This window comes from Camelina sativa, chromosome 5, assembly GCF_030686135.1.
Source record: "Camelina sativa cultivar CO46 ecotype springtype chromosome 5, ASM3068613v1".
Classification (NCBI taxonomy): Eukaryota; Viridiplantae; Streptophyta; class Magnoliopsida; order Brassicales; family Brassicaceae; genus Camelina; species Camelina sativa.
In genome coordinates this window covers 11,453,031-11,475,184 of record NC_141884.1, presented here as the reverse complement: position 1 = coordinate 11,475,184, position 22,154 = coordinate 11,453,031, and the positions used below count along the sequence as shown (strand labels likewise).

The 22,154-nt window shown below is 36.3% G+C and overlaps 3 protein-coding genes and 1 long non-coding RNA gene across 9 annotated transcripts; 2 read left to right on the top strand and 2 right to left on the bottom strand.

Annotated features, from left to right (window-relative positions):
• The first annotated feature begins 2,051 nt into the window (after positions 1-2,051).
• On the top strand, positions 2,052-3,556 carry LOC147943586 (uncharacterized). Of its 5 annotated transcripts, none has more exons than XR_015556695.1 (4): positions 2,052-2,330; positions 2,955-3,073; positions 3,253-3,330; positions 3,420-3,556. It is a non-coding gene; the product is annotated as an uncharacterized LOC147943586 (long non-coding RNA). The 5 variants fall into 5 exon arrangements; XR_015556692.1 differs by having other exon boundaries at positions 2,069-2,330; positions 2,476-3,073; XR_015556693.1 differs by having other exon boundaries at positions 2,108-2,330; positions 2,476-3,073; positions 3,425-3,556.
• An 868-nt stretch (positions 3,557-4,424) lies between these two features.
• On the top strand, positions 4,425-7,137 carry LOC147943585 (uncharacterized). The gene is made up of 7 exons (XM_087512283.1): positions 4,425-4,770; positions 4,877-5,503; positions 5,605-5,648; positions 5,704-5,926; positions 6,021-6,492; positions 6,574-6,628; positions 6,730-7,137. Exons 1-7 carry the CDS (start codon positions 4,425-4,427, stop codon positions 7,135-7,137), a joined length of 2,175 nt encoding a protein of 724 aa, XP_087368409.1.
• Positions 7,138-8,331: 1,194 nt separating this feature from the next.
• On the bottom strand, positions 8,332-11,085 carry LOC147943584 (jasmonate O-methyltransferase-like). 2 transcript variants are annotated; one of them, XM_087449920.1, is made up of 4 exons: positions 10,788-11,085; positions 10,585-10,712; positions 9,799-10,086; positions 8,332-8,805 (listed from the first exon to the last, which is right to left on the bottom strand). In XM_087449920.1, exons 1-4 carry the CDS (start codon positions 10,978-10,980, stop codon positions 8,425-8,427), a joined length of 990 nt encoding a protein of 329 aa, XP_087306046.1. In that variant the 5' UTR covers positions 10,981-11,085; the 3' UTR covers positions 8,332-8,424. The 2 variants fall into 2 exon arrangements, with proteins under 2 accessions (XP_087306046.1, XP_087306045.1); XM_087449919.1 differs by having other exon boundaries at positions 10,585-11,083.
• A 4,703-nt stretch (positions 11,086-15,788) lies between these two features.
• Positions 15,789-21,219, bottom strand: LOC147943583 (uncharacterized). Its single transcript, XM_087449918.1, has 18 exons — positions 20,735-21,219; positions 20,250-20,324; positions 19,799-19,949; positions 19,640-19,708; positions 19,377-19,549; positions 19,056-19,193; positions 18,839-18,964; positions 18,642-18,740; positions 18,338-18,458; positions 18,085-18,148; positions 17,518-17,697; positions 17,342-17,415; positions 16,956-17,005; positions 16,755-16,841; positions 16,556-16,606; positions 16,395-16,478; positions 16,238-16,288; positions 15,789-16,130 (listed from the first exon to the last, which is right to left on the bottom strand). Exons 1-18 carry the CDS (start codon positions 21,065-21,067, stop codon positions 16,047-16,049), a joined length of 2,010 nt encoding a protein of 669 aa, XP_087306044.1. The 5' UTR covers positions 21,068-21,219; the 3' UTR covers positions 15,789-16,046.
• Between the last annotated feature and the right edge of the window lie 935 nt (positions 21,220-22,154).

Genomic DNA, 22,154 nt, shown 5'->3' with positions numbered 1-22,154 from the left:
GATGTCGCCCGTTTTGTCGAACGATGTGTGGTTTGTCAACGTTCTACGTCTAATAACGGTTTATATATATCATTGCCAATTCCGACACAACCATGGACGGATATAAGCATGGATTTTGTGTTAGGACTCCCTCGTACTCAACATGGCAATGATTCTATCTTTGTCATTGTGGATCGATTCTCTAAAATGGCACACTTTGTTCCTTGTAAGAAGACGACAGATGCTGTTCAAGTGGCTATATTATTTTTCCGAGAAACTTATCGTCTTCATGGTTTGCCGTTGTCGATTGTGTCTGATAGAGATTCACGGTTCTTGAGTCACTTTTGGCGTTCCCTTTGGCGTTTGTTGCGTACAAGTCTTGACATGAGCTTCGCTTATCATCCGCAAACAGATGGTCAGACAGAAGTTACAAATCGTTCTTTGGGAGATATGCTTCGTTGTTTGGTTGGTACCAACATTAAGTCGTGGGATACAGTGTTGTGTAAAACAGAGTTTGCTCACAACCATGCAGTTAATCGAAGTACTCATTTTAGCCCATTTCATGTTGTTTATGGCATCATTCCTCGAGGACCTCATGATCTTGGGGTTACTCCAGATGCTACTCGGGTACTTGAAACTAGTAGGCAATTGATGGAACGCACAGGTGTCGCTGTTGATCCATCTACTGGACTAATAATTATTATAAATGATAACAAAGAGACTTACAAAAATTCGATCATTCCACCAAGATGTTGACATAATTATTTGTCCAGTAGATGGATCAACAGCAACACCAGTGCGTTCCATCAGTTGCCTACTAGTTTGCCAAAGCTTATGCAAGTACTCGATTTTGCTCTTAATCTCACTATCCCAAACAACCTTCTCTCCAGTCAACTCAAATAATTTGTTTTCAACTCTTTTTTTACCAGCAACATTCGACATTCTACTAGAGTGGTCATTTGATCTTAGCTCCGTAATAACGAGTTCAAGCATAATTTGACAATGTCTTTCCTTCCACACATACTATAATATATACATACTCAATAATCATGTTTTGTTTTAATACAGTTCATCATATATGCATTGAATTTCAATAAAAATATATATATATATATATAAAACATAAATACCTTTCCTTCAGTGTTGATCCCTGTTGCAGCAGTCGATTTGCCTTTGTTTCTTGAAAGACCTCCACGCCGTGATGATTCACTTGTCTCAAGGGAACTTGCCATAATCCAAATATTTTCTAAAGATCAAAATCAGATACATAAATTAACAAAACCAAACACAAGACATAAGCAAAACATAAAGAATTCATGCTAAAAAATACTGTATGACTTTTTTTTAACCTTTAGATCTCTGTATCTTAGGTATTTTTTTCTATGGTTGATGGCTTCTTGTGCCGAAAACTATTTATAGTTGTATTTTATAAGACTTAAATTATTAAATAATTCATGAGATAATTATGAGATAGATCAAGATGAGTTAGAATTTGATATTGGATATGTACAATTGTTTAAAATATAAGTTGTAGAATTAGTTGAATCAAAAGGCAGACTTGTTTAGAGAAGTTTGACGTTATCATTATTACTAGGATTTAACCCGCGGTACACTGCGGGACAATATTTTTAATTTTAAAATTTTAAAATTTATCTTGTATTTATTTGTTATTTTATTATTATTTTATTAATTTTAAAAATATAAAATTTTACAGGTATTTGATATAAGTATTCAAAATATAGGATTTTTGTAGTGTTTTCAAGGTTTTAAGGTATATGTATAATCTAGTAATACATTTATTTCATGCTATAAAAGTGTTTTAAAAAAACAATTCCACTTAACTCCCTATATGGGATTAATGCCAACCCATCTCACCAAAATCAAAATAAGTTTTTGCATAAAAAATATTAATCAAAATAATTTTTTTTTATCAAGTTTAATTATGTTAATTGTTTTACCAAATTAGCATATTTTTATAGTTTATAATTTTCCATCACTACAAAAAAAGACGCTGGATAACGTCGGTATATTAACGTCAGTTGATAAACCGACTTAAAATTTTCGATTAGGAAGGAATTTTGCGTCACTTAAGAAACCGACATTTTGTTTTGTGTCATTTATCTAAAAGATTAAAAAAAATGATTTCTTCCATTAACATAATTTTATGAGCTTTCGATTGTTTCTCATCTCTTCCATTTACGAGTTCTTCGTCTAAGCTTCTCCTCGCTATGGTATATGGAGCTCTGATTTCAATCAATTTGGATTCAAGCTCAGAGGCGGAGAAGTAGATCTAAAATTGATGCTCTCTGTGACGGATCAAGCATCCTCTCATCTTGAATCCGCCAACTCAGGTATCGATTCTAACTTGGAACTTGATCGGAGATGTTCTTCGTTAGGTTTTCGAACATTGATTAGAATCGTGATAGTTTATGCGGAAAATTGAAATGTTAGTGTTTGAATGCATCGATCCATTTTGTTGGCTCTCAATTGGTACAGAGGAACTGGCCAGAGATTAAGTCACAGATTGACCTGATTCTAAGAGAAGCTTGGTTGCTCAATTTTCACTGTCAATATCGATTTAGAAAAAGGAGTTGATTTAAGCCAAGACTGCCTCAAGTTTTTGTTTTCCACGACTTCAATAAGTTGAGACTTGAGAGTATAATCTTTGAGGATCTTCAAGGAGCATCGTGGACTTGTTCCAATGTTTTAATTTGGTTGATTTACCCTCTAGTTTTGGCAATGATGTTTTTGGTTGCTCATCAAGAAGAGCAACTACGTATATGTTTTGTTTTACATGTCACAGGGGCATATGAGTTATAGCATAAGCTACAATAGGTGTGAATAACAAGAGATTGTAGCTTTTTCTTTAATCAAGATACTAGTATATGGTTTTGAGATTGTTTACAAAGTGTGAGAAGAGATTGCAGAATGTTAACTTAGGGCCTTAGACTGTTGGAGAATAAGTCAATTTTTAGTTTGGAAAAAGGTGTGGACGATTGATCAGGATTGGCAACTGATGCAAGAGGTAGAGATGTTACAGTTGGATTAGTACTACTTCCGGTTTCTTTTCCAAAATATGGTTGATCCTGAAGAGGTAATGGCTATTCCCTGTAGTAATCTTTAAACTGCCAAAATCTGAACAATTTATCTAGCCATTGGAGTTATATGATAAGTCTTTGGTTTTGTATTTCAGCTTCCTCTAAATGATGAACTGATTTTTTTGCTTGACTTCATTTGTTGAGCTGAATTTAGAATTATCTTGTGCAAGAGCAGGAAGGGAGATATAGAGGTTAACAACATGTTTCATCCAGCAGCATTTGACACTCTTCATCTATTGTATCAAACGACCATGTAAGAATCACATCACATCATTTTCATTATAGTATACTAATTAATTTTTATAATATTTATATAAGTCTGGTATTTGTATATGATTCCAGGCCAGAACAAAAGCAAATAACTGAAGAGGAGAATTGCGAGATACATGGATAATAAGATGGCATATGTGTGTAACTGTTAAAGTGACATTTATATTCTATGTAAAACAGATTTATTTAATTAAGGGAGCTTTATTTGAGTTCTTTTTGAAATTTGAGTTATTTTTTCAAATAACATTTAGATTTGAGTTATATATACTGATGAGCATAAACAATCTGGAGAAGAAACAAAAAAAACAAATACACGTCGGTTTACAAGTGAGAACACGTCGGAAGAAAATCGTTGCTAAGATTACTAAAACCGACGCTAATTAATCCGACGCAAAAGTAAGCGTCATTTTATAAACTGAAGTTAATATACTTAACGTCACGTAATGTTACGACGGTTTTTAAACCGATGTTATTACTTTAAAGTCAGTTTGAAAATGACGTTAAAGTCACTAATGACCGACGTCAAATACCGTTTTTGTTGTAGTGCATGTCAATATATATAGTTTATGATAATTAATAGAAATATTTTATTTTTTTCGTAATTGCTCAAAAAATAAAAAATAAACCAAATTATATGGGAGGTTTTCAACATATTTAATGTGACATTTTATAATTGGAATTTCGGTTTAGGAAATTTATTAATGTTAATATAATTATGGATATTATAAATTTTTGTTATGGAAAATCTATTGTATATCATTTAAATTTGAGAGATTCTAGCATCCATAAAAATAGTTTTGGAGATTTAATGGGTTAAAACTTTAATGGATAGAGTTGTTTTTGGAAAAATCGGAATGTATAGATGTTCTTAAGATTTTATAGCAATAAATGTAACAAATGTTGGTCAATTTAAGAAAATTTAGTTTTTGAGTTTATCTGCAATGTTATTTATGGAATTGTTTTAGGAGTTAATGTTGTAAAAAAAAAGTTAAATAAGTAAAACTTAAAGGGTATAGACCAAAATGTACTTCAAAATGTACTTCATCCGATAATGTTTGGAATGAGTCGCCATCGGGTATGGAGAATATTGCTTCCAAATATTTCCAGGATCTTTTTAAGAAATCGGATTTGAGGGACATCTCAGAGATGCTTAATGAGGTGTCTCCACTTGTTACAGACTCCATGAATCGGGATTTAACAAAGGCTATCTCCGAATCGGAAGTTTGTAAAGCTCTATTTGCAATGCATCCGGAGAAAACACCAGGTCCTGATGGTATGGCAGCATTGTTATTTCAACGGTTTTGGTCCTCTTTGAAAGGGGATTTGGTGGCTTTGGTTAGAGAATTTTTTAATACGGGATGCTTCGATAAAAGATTGAATGAGACAAATATTTGTCTCATTCCGAAAAATGAAAGACCCCAGCGTATGGCGGAGTTTAGGCTGATTAGTCTTTGTAACGTGAGTTATAAAATTATATCAAAAAATCATGTGGTTCTGATTAAAGAGGTATCTACCTTCTATTATTTCAGAGACTCAATCGGCCTTTGTTTCTGGTCGTCTGATAACGGATAATATTCTTGTTGCTCAGAAAATGTTCCATGGGTTAAATACTAATAATCGATGTAAATCGGATTTTCTGGCTTTTAAGACGGATATGAGCAAGACATATGATCGGGTTGAATGGGATTTTTTGGAAGCAGTTATGGTTGGGTTAGGGTTTGATCGAAAGTGGATTTCCTGGATTATGTGGTGTGTCACCTCAGTTTCGTATCAAGTCCTTCTCAATGGTCAACCCCGTGGTTCTATTATACCTCAGAGAGGTTTACGTCAGGGAGATCCGCTCTCACCGTATTTATTTATTTTTTGCATGGAGGTGTTGATAGCTAATATCAAAAAGGCTGAAAGGGAGGATAAACTTACTGGTATTACGTTAGCTCGGGATTGCCCTACCATCTCGCATTTGCTTTTTGCAGATGATAGTTTATTCTTCTGTAAAGCAGAAGCGACGGAATGTAGTACGAAAATCATAGGAAAGTATGGAAAAGCATCCGGACAGGAGGTTAACTTGGAAAAGTCGTCTATCATGTTTGGTAAAAAAGTCTCGGAGGACATAAGAACCCAATTGAAGTCTGTTATTGGTATTTCAAAAGAAGGCGGTATGTGCTCTTATTTGGGCATTCCTGAAAGCCTTCAAGGATCGCGAACTAAGGTTTTTAGTTATGTTAATGATCTGTTACATGATCGTGTGAATGGTTAGTCGGCGAAATATCTATCGAAAGGCGGCAAGGAAATTATGATCAAGTCAGTGGCGTTGGCTCTCCCAACTCATGTTATGTCCTGTTTTAAATTGCCACAGGCATTAACGTCTAAATTAACAAGTGCCATTTCAAGATTTTGGTGGCGGTCTAACGACAAAGCTCGTGGGTTGCACTGGGTAGCTTGGGATAAAATGTGTAATGATAAATGCGAAGGCGGTTTGGGTTTTCGTGATTTGGAGCAATTCAATGATGCGATGTTGGCTAAGCAGTATTGGCGTTTAATTCATTACCCAACATCTCTAATGGCTCGTGTGATGCGAGGTCGATATTTTAGGAATAAACATCCTCTTTTGGCCAAAAAGCCATATTCTCCCTCTTTTGCTTGGAGGAGTATTTTTTCAACAAAAAAGTTTAGTGGAAAAAGGAGCAAGATGGGCATTGGGATCTGGTTGTGATATCTCGGTATGGAAAGATCCTTGGATACCGGATAGCCACCCAAGACCAGCTAATGGTCGCGGGAGATTGCTCCATCCTAATTTAATGGTTAATCATTTGATCAATCCACACACTATGGAATGGTATATGCCCATCCTTGAGGAGTACATGGATCCAGAGGATATTCAGATTATTCAGGCTATGCCAATCAGTAAATTCTATAAACCGGATCGACTGATTTGGCACTACACTAAATTCGGGAAGTATACGGTCAAATCGGGTTATCGGCTAGCCCGTGATCTAACTAAGGTAGTTGAGTCCGGACCGACGTGTACGGCCCTTCGGGCACAAGTTTGGAAACTTGACGTTCCCTCAAAGGTTCAACACTTTTTCTGGCAAATAGCTTCTGGTTCTCTTCCAGTGTTGGAACGGCTAGCTCATCGGGGTGTTCGGTGCGACACTCTTTGTACACGGTGCGGGCTGGCGGAGGAGACGATAAATCACGCTCTCTTTGTGTGTTCTCGGTCTCGTAGGATCTGGGATTTATCCCCGGTTTTGTTAACATCCGATGGTTTACCCTATGGCTCAGTTTATTCTAATTTAGACTTCTTATTCTGGCGGGAGACATCTCAATCGAGTGCCTCGGATGTTTGTTCTTGTCTACCTTGGATTTATGGTCAATTTGGAAGGATAGGAATAAAAAGGTTTTTCAGGGTATGGAGGCAGCGCCAATAGACATTATAAATCAGGCGGCTAATGATCGAATTTTGTGGGAGGAGGCGAGGTCATTCACAGGCAGAGCCATGGATTATTCGACACCTATGGAAGATCTGGAACCTTCTCCGCGTTGTCAGGTTGATGGATCCTGGAAGGGGTCTGATCCCTTTGCGGGCTTGGGCTGGTGTTATTGCAATAGAGAGGACAAAGTGTTACTTATGGGAGCAAGATGCTATAGACAAACCCCCTCACTTCTACATTCGGAGTTACAAGCCTTGATCTGGGCTATGGAGTCTCTGTTGGCGGCTGGCGTTGTTTGTTCCCTTTTCGAAACTGACTGTGCAGAGCTGGTGGCGATGGTGCAATCTCCTGATGAATAGCCCGCATTCTCCAACCTGTTGGATGATTTCAATTTACTCAGATCTTCCATCCCCGATTTCATACTACGCAGGATCCCGCGTTCGTCAAATGTGAGGGCAGATTGTCTGGTCCGTTCATCGCGCTCTTTAGTTTCAGAAACTACTTTTGTAAACTTCTTCCCTCCGGTTTGGGCAACCAACCTTGGAGTTCTCTTTTAATTTAAAGTTCGGTTGACAAAAAAAAAATGTTAATATAGATGTCCTTTTTGTAGTTAGGTTGAAGTTAAACGTTATCATCAACGTTTTTTAAATAATTTATTAGACTTTTACATGAATTTTTTTTAAATAATAATTAATTTGTTTTCCTGTTTGTTTCACATCAAATTTGGAGAGAGACAAATTTCTTATGTGATTCCTAAAAAAAAAGAAACTCATAAGAATAGTGTGGGGTTCATGTTTTAGAATTTGGAAAATATGTTATTAGTAAATAGTAACAAAAATGAGGAACAAGTAGAAACAACACATTCCTTTTCATTCTTTCTCTAAAAACTGGTCACCAGTTGGAGCCTATGTGTTTAATTTTGTTACTTCTTCAAAGATTGATTTTCTCCCTATAGAAACAAACGATCTGCCTTATTTCTTCTTCAATACATCGTCATTACCACTAAAAGCATCACCTGCTTTTCACCCGAACTTACTTAATTTATTCTTACGTACAACTACACTTTGCACTTAGATGTTCACAGTGTTGTATGGTGTTCGTTTTTTTTGGTAGAAAAATAGAGAAAACAAGCATCTCATTATACGGTGCACAAAAAAAAAAACAAGCATTTCATTATTTATTAATAACAAAAAATGTCAGCACAAATTCGCCGTGGTCCCCAGTTAAAGCTGCCAAATTCACCTCCCATGCTTCAAGTCAAACCTCAAAAAACTGTCTTGCAAGATCCACCACGTGAATAACCCATCGTGGTTTCCACATCTCCCTTAGTTTCCTACTTAGGATTGATATTCTTCCTAAAACCTTTACGATCATGCATTGCTTGCATAAACCATTCATACATCTAATATCTCTTTCCCTATTGTAATCATTGGTTAACTATCCTCCCCAACTGGGAACTCAGAAATCAACCCTGCTTCCACTCATCATCCAAAATATTGTCTCTGATGACAACCTCCCAACTATTGGAATCACACTTTATTTCAATGTTTTAATTTATTAACGAAGCAAATGATAATTGATTAGGAAATTTACAAATCTTGTTACTACAGACCCACGACATGTATATAGCACATGTTATAACACGATCAACCCGTTCTAACGAGCGAAAGAATAATGATAACAAATCGAGGTGAGCTCACATAGAGGTACTCTCCTACGATTTTTGCATACCTTTCAAAAAGTTCGTCCATTACATTCTCCCCAAACATAGGTTCTAGCATCGGCTCGGCCACAGCTCTGATGGTATTAGAAAATCTTCGTCTACTAGCTAGGGATTCGGGTTTGGACCGTACTACTAGGTCATAACTCTCCTCATTGATACTCCTACCTTCCCAATCAATGGGACTTATCTCAAGCCGATCGATTAAAAATGACCCTTCTTTCTCTATCACCATTATCAGTTCTTCGGAGCTTGCAGCATAGTAAGGAGTGTTAAAAGCATTGATCTTCTCTTCTTCGATAATACCCTTAGATAAAGAAAATACCTATTAGTTATATCCTATCATCAAATAAAAAGAAATTAAACTTGGTTGAGATATATCATCTATTAGTCCGATACTATTATGATTGGGGCATTGGGCTAACAATCGATCTAATAAACTAGACGTTTTAGAGCAAAGCCAAGATTAGTTTGATCGTATTGTAGAGAATCGCAAGAAATAATCTACAATAATTAAGTTTCTTAAATACTTATATATTTAATAAATACCTTGATATTTTGATACATAAATCAAGAAATTATATTATAATTTGTGGCAAATATATTATAATTAATATCACATATAGTAACAAATAAAAATAATTCCCAACAGAATGAGGTTAATAATTTAATAAACTAAAAAATATGTTCAATAAAATGATTTTTTTAATATACAAACAAATTTATATTTTAGTGGGTCGGGGGAAGGGGGAGATTTTGACGTATATATAATTTACATGATAAGTTTAGAATTTTTTTTTTTTTTTGTCAACCAATTGGCTGGCCCATTAGTCAAATCCCTACATTCGTAGGAATCGGGACTCAATTGCTGTTGTGATGGTACCTTCTACAATTGAACTTATTTCCTGCCATTGCACTAAGTTCACTTCACAAGTTTAGAATTTTTCTATTTTTGTTTTTAAAATATTTTAGTAAATTTATGATTAACATGCGTCAATATCTAATTGATACAATTGATAAGATATTATATATCAAAGCTATTTGTAGATTGTATGTATCAATTTTCTCTATATAAATTGACTAATTTCAATACTTTGAAAAAGAAAATTGACTAAGAAAATAAATATATTCAACAAATTTGGGAAGAACACATGGGCCACATTACTAGGCCTTTATTGGTCATGTAACGTGTCAGTATTAGATCCTTACATATTAATATGGGCTATTTATAATCCTATGGCTATGAGACTATTTTACATAATGGTTCTAATTAAACGTCAAAATATATACACCACCATACCTCTTTGGCCATGGAGATAAGAGCTTGAGCTAGGAGTTCCCATTGATAGCAACTCTCGTCGGTTGTAGGATCCTGTGTGCTTCTACCGAATAGTGATAAAAACATTCGGCCTCCAGGAACCAACTCTTTGGACCGTGATTCCAGAAAGGCCGAGAAATCAGTTTGGAATTGAAGAGCATAAGCTTTATGTGCACTCTTAGGACTTGTCTTTGATATGTATATTTTCCCTACGTTGTATAACTCAGCTGAATTAACGCCGTCTTCCTTCTCAGCCTCACGACATGGAACCTTAATATATGATAATATAACTTGTTAGCATTTTCTATTTACCGTATAATGAGTGATATTTTGATAAAATTATGTGGACCACATTTGTAATTTCTTGTGTGTGTATATAAACCACTTGGTTTCTGATTTTTTTTTTTTTTTGGTTGTACTATTGTATGATTTCATAAATGATAAAATTGCCACGCACTAAAATTCGATGACATCTCTTTAGGCCCGACACCAGAAAAAAAAAACACATGGTTTTCAATTTTTTTTGTATATTTTAATTGTGAATTAAAAATTGTCACAACGATGATGTTCCGGCCACAACTAAATAATAGAATATCAGCATTTCCGGCCATAACTCATAATAGGTGACAATTCATTTTTCCAGAGTGCTATTATGAGTTAAAAACACTAATTTTTCCGGCCAAAACACTAATTTTTTTTAAAAAAAATGTTCGTAACTATACTAATAAGTGAAATGCCGCATATATATAGAAATTAAACAGTACACACCTGAGACAACCAGTGTAAACTAGAAGACGAATGAACAAAATGAAGGCTCCGGCGAGGAAACAAACGTCCGTGAAAGGTGCCAGGGACCGCCGACACAAAACATGATTCTCCTCCTCCACAACCGAGCCCTAAACCATCCTTTTTACGATTAAGCCGGTTGTAAAACTCGGTCAAAGAAGCAAAGAGGTGGTTGAAGTCATTACTAGGGAGATCGTTGAGAGAGACTCTGAACTCAGGGACAGGACGGTCGAGGTCAAGACACAAGTTTTGGATTGTGTCGATAATGTTGGAGATGGAGAAGAGACTGTTCGGACCGGTGGAGCAGCCTAAGTCGGCGATCCCAATGCTTGAAATTTCCAAATTGCTTATCATTAGCTTCTTCAAGGCCTCGTCCATTACCCTTCTGCCTAGAGATATTATGTTGCGCTGCGTAATAACAAAATCACTATATGTTTGTCACTATTATTTTTGTTCGAGAACCAACATGTTTAAGATATACTGTAGCATTTATCACTCGTATATATGTGTATACATGAAAACAAAACATATTATTTTATCTTGTTGATAAAATAAAATCGACCTGACCGGTGGAGTTCTTGGTAGGCCTGGGCAAATGGAGCAAACCGAATAAACCGATCCGAGAAAACCGAATGTTTTCGGTTATCGGTACCAACCAGTTAGAGAGGGACAAACCGATCGGTCAAATTAATTAGAAAATTCGGATGTCGGTTCGGTTCGGTTCGGTAATTGGACCGGATCGGTTTACTTGGACCGAGATTATGCAGCCATATATAAGGATAATAACTCTCACTAACCCTAAGTAACCCGTGTTTTCTCATTTCTTATCCGCCTCTTGCGAAACAAAAGAACAAAGAAGATATTGGGTTTTTGCGAATTCTGACCTAAAAGCTTACGAATCTCTGATAGTAAGTTTAGTTCTTCCTCTTTGTTCTTTCTTTCTAATCAATAATTCGTTTTTCTTTGCTCCATTCATTCATCTGGATAATCTTTGATTTTGAATTCTAAACCCTAATCCTAAAATTCCCCAAATCGATTTCGATTTGGGGAATTTTAGGGTTAGGGTTTAGACTTCAGAAGCAGAGGTTGTCGCTACTCTCTACCATTCATTCCTCTTGATAATCTGTGATTTCGAATTATAAACCCTAACCCTAAAATTTCCCAAATCGAAATCGATTTGGGGAATTTTAGGGTTAGGGTTTATAATTCAAAATTAGAGTTTTTCTTCTTTTGTTATCGGGTTATTGTGTTTGTTTATCGATTGTAACATATTACATTATTACTTATTAGGGTTAAGGTTTAGTTTTTAAACATATTATCGGATTTGTCTTTTGTTATCGGCTTTGTCTTGTTGGTTTGTTGTCCTTGTGTTCTATTTTATTGTGTTTGTATTGGGTTGTTTGTTCTGTTGTGTTGTTTGTTCTGTTGTGTTACTTGTGTATATATATAATTGTATATCGTCTGCAACATATTAGGATTAGTCAATTAGAGCTTGGTTGATGAACTTTCAAATAAGTATGTTTATGTGAGTTATGTCTTTTGTTTATGGTCTTTGTGTTCTATTGTGTTGTCTGTTGTGTTTGGTTTTTATAATTTCAAATAAGTCTGTTTATGTGAGTTTTGTCTGTTGTTTATGGTCCTTGTGTTATCTGTTGTGCATGTATATCGGTTGTTTAATGGTTATAAACGCTGATTGTGTGTTTTATGTTCTGTAGATGAATGAAGAGCACAATGAGATGGAGCCGCCGGTTCCACCTGAACCTACTGAAGAGGTTCTAACAGGGAACACTCGTAAAGAACCTGGCACTGCTGCTGCTAAACCACCAAGACCTCGAAAGAAGAAGTATGCTAAAAGGGCGCTCATATGGCAACATTTTTTGGAAAAGGATGATGTTTCTGGTAAGAGCTTTTGTAAGTATTGCGCTGCAGAGATCGGTTGTGATTCAAAAACAGCTGGAACTAGTCCGATGATAGGCCACTTAGCTAGGTGTAAACAATACAAGGATTTTGATGAGAAGGAAAAACAGAAGGTGCTCAGTGGTGACAGTAATGGGAATCTGAAGGTGATCAAGTTTGATCCGGTTATGTTTAGGAGAGCTGTTAATGAAATGGTTGTTGTCAGTGAGTTGCCGTTTTCGTTTGTCGAGTCTGAGGGATGGAAACGTTTCTGTTTCAATGTGTTACCTCTCTACAAGACTATCTCGAGAAGGACTTGTACGAGAGACATTGTTGCACTCTATCTGGAAGAGAAGAGAGCTTTGAAGGATCAGTTTACTGCTGCGAACCAGAGGGTTTCTCTGACTACAGACATATGGACTTCTCCTACAACCTCTACCAACTATATGGTGATCACAGCGCACTGGATTAATGCTCAGTGGGAAATGCAGAAAAGAATCCTCAGTTTTAAGGTTGTGACAGATCATAAGGGAGATACTATTGCTGGACAATTGATGGATTGCATAGACGACTGGGGGATTGAGAAGATTTTTACAATCACTGTTGATAACGCAAAGAATAACGACAAGGCGCTGGAAATTTTCACAGATGCGTTAAGGCTGAGAGGAGGAGAAGCACTAGTCAGAGGTGGTGATTTTCTACACATGCGGTGTTGTGCACACATACTAAATCTGATTGTTGGGGATGGTTTGAAGAAGGCCAATTCTAGTATAGTTGCTATAAGGAATGCAGTCAAGTATGTCAGGTCATCCTTTAGTAGACTTAGATCTTTTGCAATGAGGTGTGAGACAGGAAAGGTATGTAGAGGCAGCTTGCCATTAGATGTTGTCACACGCTGGAATTCAACTTATCTGATGCTAACTGCTGCTATCAAGCTGAGGGTAGCGTTTGAGAAAATGGCGAGTGAAGATAAGTTGTATTGTGACTACTTCGAGGAAGTAGATGAGAAGGAGAAAGCAAAAAGGATTGGACCACCAACATCAGCTGATTGGGAGGAAGCTTCAAGATTGGTTAAATTTCTGAAAGTGTTCTACAAGGCTACTTTGACATTCTCAGCTTCAAAGACAGTAACTTCTACATTGTGTTACAGTGAAATTGTTGACATTGAGAGGAATCTAACCGCTAAGTCTTCTAGTCCTGATTTGGAGATCCGAAAGCAAGGTTATGTAATGAGGCACAAGTTTGAGAAGTACTGGGATGGATTGCATAACATGAATCCTCTAGTGATTATAGCCAGTGCCTTTGATCCTCGCAACAAAATGGAGTTTGCTGGACTCTGCTTCGAACAGCTTTATGGCAAAGACACAGTAGAAAGTAAGCAACTTGAGTCTTCAGTTTCAAGTGCAATGAAGCAATTGTATGAAGATTATAGTCTTAGGCTGAGTGAACCAGTAGTCGATGCAGATCCTCCAGATTTTGAGCCTACGGTCATGTGTGACATTTCGGATGATGATGATTGTGAGCTGATGGAGTCACTTTACAATCAGTTGGTTGGTTGTAAGAAAAGTGAACCCGGCTGCAATGACTTACAGGCCTATTTGACTGAAAAAACTGAGGTAAGAGTTGAAAACAGTTTGGGGTTACCTTTTGATGTTCTCAGTTGGTGGAGGTGCAATAGTTCTAAGTTCCCAATCTTGTCAGAACTTGCTAGAGATGTTCTAGCAATTCAAGTCTCATCAGTGGCTTCTGAGTCAGCTTTTAGTACAAGTGGTCGAGTGTTAGACTCTTATAGGAGTTCCTTAACTCCTTACATGGTTGAGGTTTTGATATGTGCACAGCAATGGCTAAGGTGTTCATATAAGTCAGAAGCACAAGTATCAAACTTGGTGCAAATGTTGGAAGAGGTTGAGTTTCTGGAATCTCTTGGTAAGTATCACTAAGTTTCTTTACTATGTTTTCAATTTGATACTGGAATCTTTTGTAATTTCTCTTCTTTTCTTGTGTAGATTCTCGGAATTCAGTGGCAGCTCCTCCATGATTCTACAAAGTATGGTACGTAGGTGTTTAGTTTAGTGTTTGCTTACTTGTGTCTTGCATTAAAGTCTATATTCTAGTTTCTAATTATGTATTTGATTTACATTGTTAAGTTTATGTTTGCTTTTGTTTGTTTATTAGATTTGTTAAGTCTTTTGTTATGGTTTTCATGGTGCACAGGTAGTAGATAGGAAGCTGCTCTTTTGCCTACTTTTGGATGCGGATTGGCAGCCTTAACAGAGGACTGGATATAACTGACTTGGAAGCCGATTTTTTGAGTACTTTTTGATGCAGATTATCATGCTTCGTGTAACTTCTACAACTTTCTAATAGTTACTAACGTACATGATGTAATGCTAGCTTTAAACTTGATACAATGCTAGCTGAGCAGCTTCTTTAATGGTTTGTAAAGCTTCCTAGATGAGAAGCAACCATATTTTTAAGCTTTTGTACTTGTTTTCCTTTGTTTTCTCTTTCAACGGGTTTATTTCGGGTTAAATTAACCGAAATATGAACAATTTCTGCTAATCTCGGAAGGTAATATAAATCAGGTATCCGAACCGAACAAACCGAGTACCGACCGATCCGAAACCGAAATTAATTTCGGTTCAATTCGGTGACATTATTAACAACCCGAATTTTGCTTAAACCGAATAACCCGACCCGTTTAACCCGTTTGCCCACCCCTAGTTCTTGGCATAACTGTTTTCACCGTTTCCTTTGTTCATGTGAAGAACTCGCATTACTTCCATCTCTCTCTTTCTCTCCTTGTGATGTCTCTTTCCTTTTGATGAAGCAGAAGGTTAATGAATATAGTAAGTAATGTTGGGTCGATATATATAAGGAAAGAAGTGTGGCACGATAGTAGTGTTTTGATAGCCACATCCCACATGCATTTTTTTACCACATGCATCTTATGGACGTACGTTGATTACATTTCTCTTTCTACACATTTATACAACGGTCCCTTTACGATTTTTTCCTCTATATTTTCAACTAAGTGAAACGGTATCCACAGGCAGTTATAACTAATTCAATCTGGTTGATGAAAAATTGAATTCTAATACGTATGAAGATAAATTTTTATAAACACAGCTGGTTTCAACGGATTCCATGAAGTAAGTCCGTTCATATTCTACTACTCGAAGTCTCGAATTGAAGCTTCTAATATTAAGTTATTAACGGAGACACATGCTTTTGATGAGACAAAACTAGAACTTAAAACACAAAGAAACACTTCTAACTGAATCGTCATATAGACCCAAGGCCACCGACAAAACTTTCTTTATAACGATAAATCTGGTGGTCTATAATGATAATACAACATCGGGGGCTCGATCTATTTTCTTATTGTTATCAATAGAAGAATGCATCTTCTTGTGTATAAGTTACGAATCTATAAATCTGAATGTTTCTCGTACATATTGAATAACTTTCTTTTTCTACGACTGTGAAAAGACTAAACACAGCCTCTAGTATAAATAAAACCGGAGAATCAAGTGTGGAAGATAACTTTACTCTTTGGCTCGTTTGCTCAGGGATTTACGCTTGTTAACGTCTAGACATCTTTTCCTCAACCGAATCGTCTTTGGTGTTACCTGACCACATTAAACCAATAACAGTAAATGCATACGAAGGCGGAAACAGAATGTGCCTCATGGATCATACGGCTAGCTAGATTTTGAATCAGTGATGAACAATGTACCTCAATAAGTTCATCTGAGGCAACGTATCCTATAGCTTCTTCAAGTGTCATCTGAATCGAAAAGAATTCAAAAGTTAAACCACAAAACGGTACGGAATTTTATTGTTCTTGATCAAGAAAACAGTTCTATATTGTGAAAAGAGAAAAGGACACATACAAGGCGAGGTGGAGATAGCTTCACATTTTCGTCTTTTCCAGCAGAACGAATGTTTGTAAGTTCTTTGGCCCTAACTGGGTTAACCTGTAGTGCAAGGGAAAGTGAGCTCATGGCATTTTAAGACAATTCAGTATGAAGAGGAGAAAGTCAAACCAACTTACATCAAGATCTGTATCTCGTGAATGCTCACCGATAATCATACCATCATATGACTGTTAAAGACAGAAAAAACAAAAGAAGATGCAGCATTAGCATGGATCAAAACGCAGAAAGACCACATAACATGTTCCAATCAAGAACAGCTAAACCGAGAAATAAACAGAAATAGATATTTCTTAATCATATATAGATGGTTCTCACATCCAGCCCTGGAGCCACAAAGAGAATTCCACGAGCTTCCAAACTCATCAGTGAATGAGCTGTAATAGTACCAAACCCCATGGAGACCTGTTTCATCAAGAGAAATTATTACAGTTAAAACTTGAGAGTGCACATAAATTTTTATGAAGAAAAAATATCAAGCGAAATTATTGAGATAAGCGCAACAAGCCATAGACATACCAATACTCCTTTCCTAACATTTCCAAGCGGACCTCGGTACTTTTCATAAGCTGCAGGAACGCAATACACAAACATTTATCAATTGAAGAAGAAAGTAATAATTTTTGGATATCTAAGATGCTTCTCTAACTATCAGACAGATATTGTAATGATAAAGGTAGCTATATGTTTGCATCTATGATAGATCCTCTTGACAAGAAAGCTAACAATATCTGAAGCTGAAACCATGTTTAGCAGATATATGCAAGAGATAATGTTGACGTAGATCATTGCTTTAGAAGAGGAGTCAACTGAAGTGATGCTTCGGAAAGAAGAAACACTGAGAAAAGAGAGGGACAAAATAGGGGACTGGAGTTGCAGAATATGCAAGTAGAAAAGTTGCATACTTAGGAAAGCACGATGCATGAATCCAGTTCCACGGGTGTCGCTGCTAAACACACATCTGTACCCAACCAAACCTCTGTAGAACACAAGTACATGTTGGTTACATTTCTTCAAGGGGAATGATTGAATGAGCAACGTGTAAAATTTTATGAAAGTACATTAAAATTAGAAAGCTAACCTTGAAGGACAGGTTAGTGACAATCTCGTCCTACCATCATTTCCAGGGACAGGGCCCATGTCAATAACTTCCGCCCGCCTGTGGGAGAGAGCTTCCATCACTAATCCTACGTGCTCTTCATTAATTTCAATGGTCACCTCTTCAATTGGTTCAAGCCTTTGTCCTTTTTCAGTTTTATACCTGAATCATAAAGGAAAAACGCTCAGAATTCAGAAGAAGATATACACCATAGTTTTTAGTTTCTAGGCTAAAAAGTAATCCCTAGACCCTAGTAGATCAAAATAGACCAACCAATGTATTAGTGTAGTAGTATCAGCAGAGAAATCAGGTAACTTGGTAAAAAAATAAGAGAATGCTTCTGTTGCTTTATGAAACAAATTGGCAAGACCATATTCTTCAAAATCCCACAAAAGAAACATTTTAGCACTATCTTAAGGGTAACATGACAGTAACAAGTTAACCCTCCCACAATACCACCATATAATAACCTCTACAACTAACTCCGCTTATACGAGGAATATAGTATTCAGTGTACTTCTGAAAAACAAACAAAGAGATGAGACTTACATGACTTTAGGTGGTGAGACTGAGAGCTCAAAACCTTCCCGCCTCATATTCTCAATCAAGATACCTGTTAGACACGATAGCGATTAATTTACCTAGCATAGAGATATAGGAATAGTCACATGTTTTTCTGGCGTATTTCATACTTTATATCCATCTCTACAGGTTTAGAAACACTGAACACAAACTGGAAAAACATTTTATATCCATCTATACAGGTGAAGAAACACTGAACAAAAAGTGGAAAAGCACTAACCAAGTTGAAGCTCTCCTCTTCCTTGGACTTCATATGACTCTGACAAGCCTGGAATAACGTTTATGGCAAGATTTGTTTCAGCTTCTGCCAGTAACCGGTCCCCAATTCTCCCTCCAGTTAACTGCATTCAGATTAGCAAAAGCCTATCAACATGTGCCACATAGAGTGGTCTAAGGGCAGCAAACATTGACGTGAACTAACATGAAAAGAAAAATGCAGTGACCCCAAGATAAATCTGAGGTTGTAGAATTTTAAAGCAGAGTACATGACTAAAGCTACATCTTGTAACTATAATTAAACATACGTGGGTGCCATCCCGACCAGCCAGTGGAGAGTCGTTTACACCAAACGTCATAGAAATTGTTGGTGGATCCAGCTCAACAGTAGGGAGTGCAGTTGTGACCTGTGATAGCCAAATAAAAAATTAAGTATTTTTTCAAGCTTCTTTATATTCAAATAGCTCTAAGAATTAAATAGGGACGTTGTCCAATTTGACATTACCTCTACACTAGCCACCGTGTGACCTATTGATGGAGCTGTCAAACCAGCCATACAGATAATATCACCAGCCCCTGCAGCGTCAATTGAAACTATGGTTGTACCTTTCTTTTTCATTAGCTTCACAACCTATGAGAAAAACGTTTGTGTCTGCTTAGATGAGAATATCAACACTTTGCAAACACGGCTGACCAAAGTACAAAGCAATATATACAGGAACCTTTGCTTCTTCTATTTTCTCAGAGCCGGAATCAGTTTTGCGTAGTCCATTGACTTTGTCACCAACACGGACAACTCCAGAAGTTACTCTTCCAGTTAATATTCGTCCGAGATAGAAGTCCTTCTCCATCATTGAAACCTGGATGTCAGAAGCATAACGCTAGTTAAATATCACCGCGAGGGCTTAAGCAGTTCGGACATTTCTTGCCATCAAAATAATAGTTGCGTACTTGATATTGGACAATCAAAAAAGTAAAAGAAGTTGCATACACAATATTTGCCAAGCAAGTTAAGAATTTCATTAGCCGTAGTTTTATATTACCAGCATCAGAAATGGCTCCTCAAGGTTTGCTTTTGGTGGCTGAACATGTCTTACTACGGCATCAAGCAACTCCGACATATTCTTACCATCTACAGGAGGTTCTTTGGTATAGGTAGAAGATGCCCATCCTTCTTTCGCAGAGGCATAGAGCACCGGAAACTCTAGTTGTTCCTCTAAATAATGGAGAAAGCAGAAATGTTGATTTAGTAATAATTCCGTAAATTAATTAGAATACATCTATTATACTTTGGTAAATTAATTACCAGTAGCACCAAGATTCGCAAAAAGATCAAACACCAAACTCTCCACTTCATCACACCTCTCTTCTGTGACTGTCAACCAAAAAAGATAGAGGAAGCATTTTAAATAAATCTATAAAAAGAAATAAACTAAACAAAATAAACGAGTAAAGCAATGCATACCTGAAGGTCGATCTACCTTGTTTAAGAGAAGAATAGGTCGTAGCCCATACTTCAAGGCTTTGGCAAGAACAAACTTAGTCTGTGCAAGAGGGCCTTCTCCAGCATCAACAACTAATATTGCTCCTTCAACCATACCAACAACTCGTTCAACCTATATTTCAAATGCAAAAAATAGTCACAAAGATATCACCAAGGTATGTCGTTTTGTCAAACAAACAACTCATGAACTCAAACTTAATTTTCAGAATAACAAAGTAATTAGAAATTGTCACCAAAACATGTATAGGTATTGAAAACTTTTAATTTATTTATATCATGTCCACTCTGCATAAATAAGTGAGTAACTCTCCAAAACTTGTCAACTATTGTGATATGCAACTCTACTGAAATCGAGCATGACAATCAATAATACGCTAAAAAGTAACCATTTTATGAGGGATCAGTCTCATACCTCACCACCAAAATCTGCGTGACCAGGTGTGTCAACCATGTTAAGTTCGTTGTCCTTCCAAAATATGGATGTCACCTGTCGGAAAATTCGACATAAACTTCAAATGATGTTGCTACGTGGTAATAATAAACAAGTATCTTACGGAATCAAGAAAAGAACACATCAATTTACAGACAGAACAGAACAATATCACTCAAAATCTTCACAGACAGAACATAACACACAAAAAAAAAAAAGACAGAAAGTCTTATGCTTTGTTAGAGTCTCAAAATCTCACTGAGAATTCAAATTCAAAACTTCAGAAAAGAAATGATCTAAGAAAAGCTTATTTCTGTACTAAAATAGCATATCTACAACATTTCAAGAACCTAATTCATCAGACAGGACCTAGTACTTCGTATCATCACTCTAATACAGAACCAATTTCACAAGCATGAAGTAACAATTAGCTCTAATTTCAATCCAAAACAGAAGAAATGCGATACCTTTGAAGAAATAGTGATCCCTCGTTCACGCTCGAGATTAATAGAATCCATAGCACGCTCGTGAGGGATATCAGCACCACACTGACGGAGAAGCCGGTCCATAAGCGTTGTCTTCCCGTGATCAACATGAGCAATAACAGCCACGTTCCTGAGTCGATCAGGATCGAGCGACGAGCTACCAGGAGCTCCAGCTACAGCCGAGGAAGCGGTGGCTGCTGAGAAGGAGCGAAAGGACGAAAGCGAGTATCCGAATTTGGAAGATAATGATGATGGAGAAGAGAAGGATCTTCGAGTGGTGTTTGACCAAAGAGATCGAAGCAGAGGCCCCGCCATCTCTTACTCTCTGTGTTCACGCGAAATGGTCTCCTCTGATAGGGTTTTAGATCTGGCGACGACGATGGTCTTAAGGGTTTTTGGTCTAAAACTGTTTCGTATTTATTTTATCGTTATTGCAAAAACGGATACGAACTCATTTAAAATTAGATATTCTCCCTCTACATTTTGTCCTGGATAAGATATAGCCAAAACCCAAAACCTTTTTAATTAGAGGAGATTAGAACCTCTCATTTTTTTCTATTTTTAAAAAAAATATATGGGTGAATTTGTGAAAATGTTTGGATTCCTTATATTATGCAAAAATATACCAAGCTGGTGTACTCTATTAGGACAACACTTAAGTGTTGACTGGTTCTCCCGCTACCTCCCACAAACGTTGCGTTTGTGGGTGGTAGCAGTTGCTATCGATTGGTACCAATCATACAAACCGGTTTCAATCGCTCTCAACCGTTTAAAATCACTGAATTCCAAAAGCTGTTTCACGCAAGCGTTTGCAGTTGCGGGCGATTACGTCTAGAAATTTTTTTTTTTTTAACTTGAAACAAATCAGTAATAATGAAATAATTTTTTATATATATATTTTACCTAACTATTTTATTCATTAAGGACGAGAGAAAATAAAATACGGATACGATTAAAAATATTAAAAAATAAACAATTGGAAGAAAATAAGATTTCAACTAATAATAACCCAGAAAACTTGATGTAAATTTAATGGTACATCGCACATAAGTTCAAAAAATCTAAATAAATATAACATTTCATCAGAAATTTAAGAAAATAAGATTATTTGTGAATTATATAAAAACAAAAGTCATGAGTGACTCTTTTCAACTCTCGTTTGATCATTACTACCAATGCAAATACTGCCCTACAGAACTTATTGAGTGTGTGAGATTTAAGAAAGAAGATCTACGATCTAAAACATATGTTTTGTCATTTATCAAATTACTTGATTAATGTTTTGGTAAAAAGCCAAATGCGTAAAGTACTAAGTATTTTAATATAAAATTTATTTGTTTTTTAAATAATTATTTTAGTACTTTTTAATGAATTTTAATTATAAATCAAGTTTAATAAAATT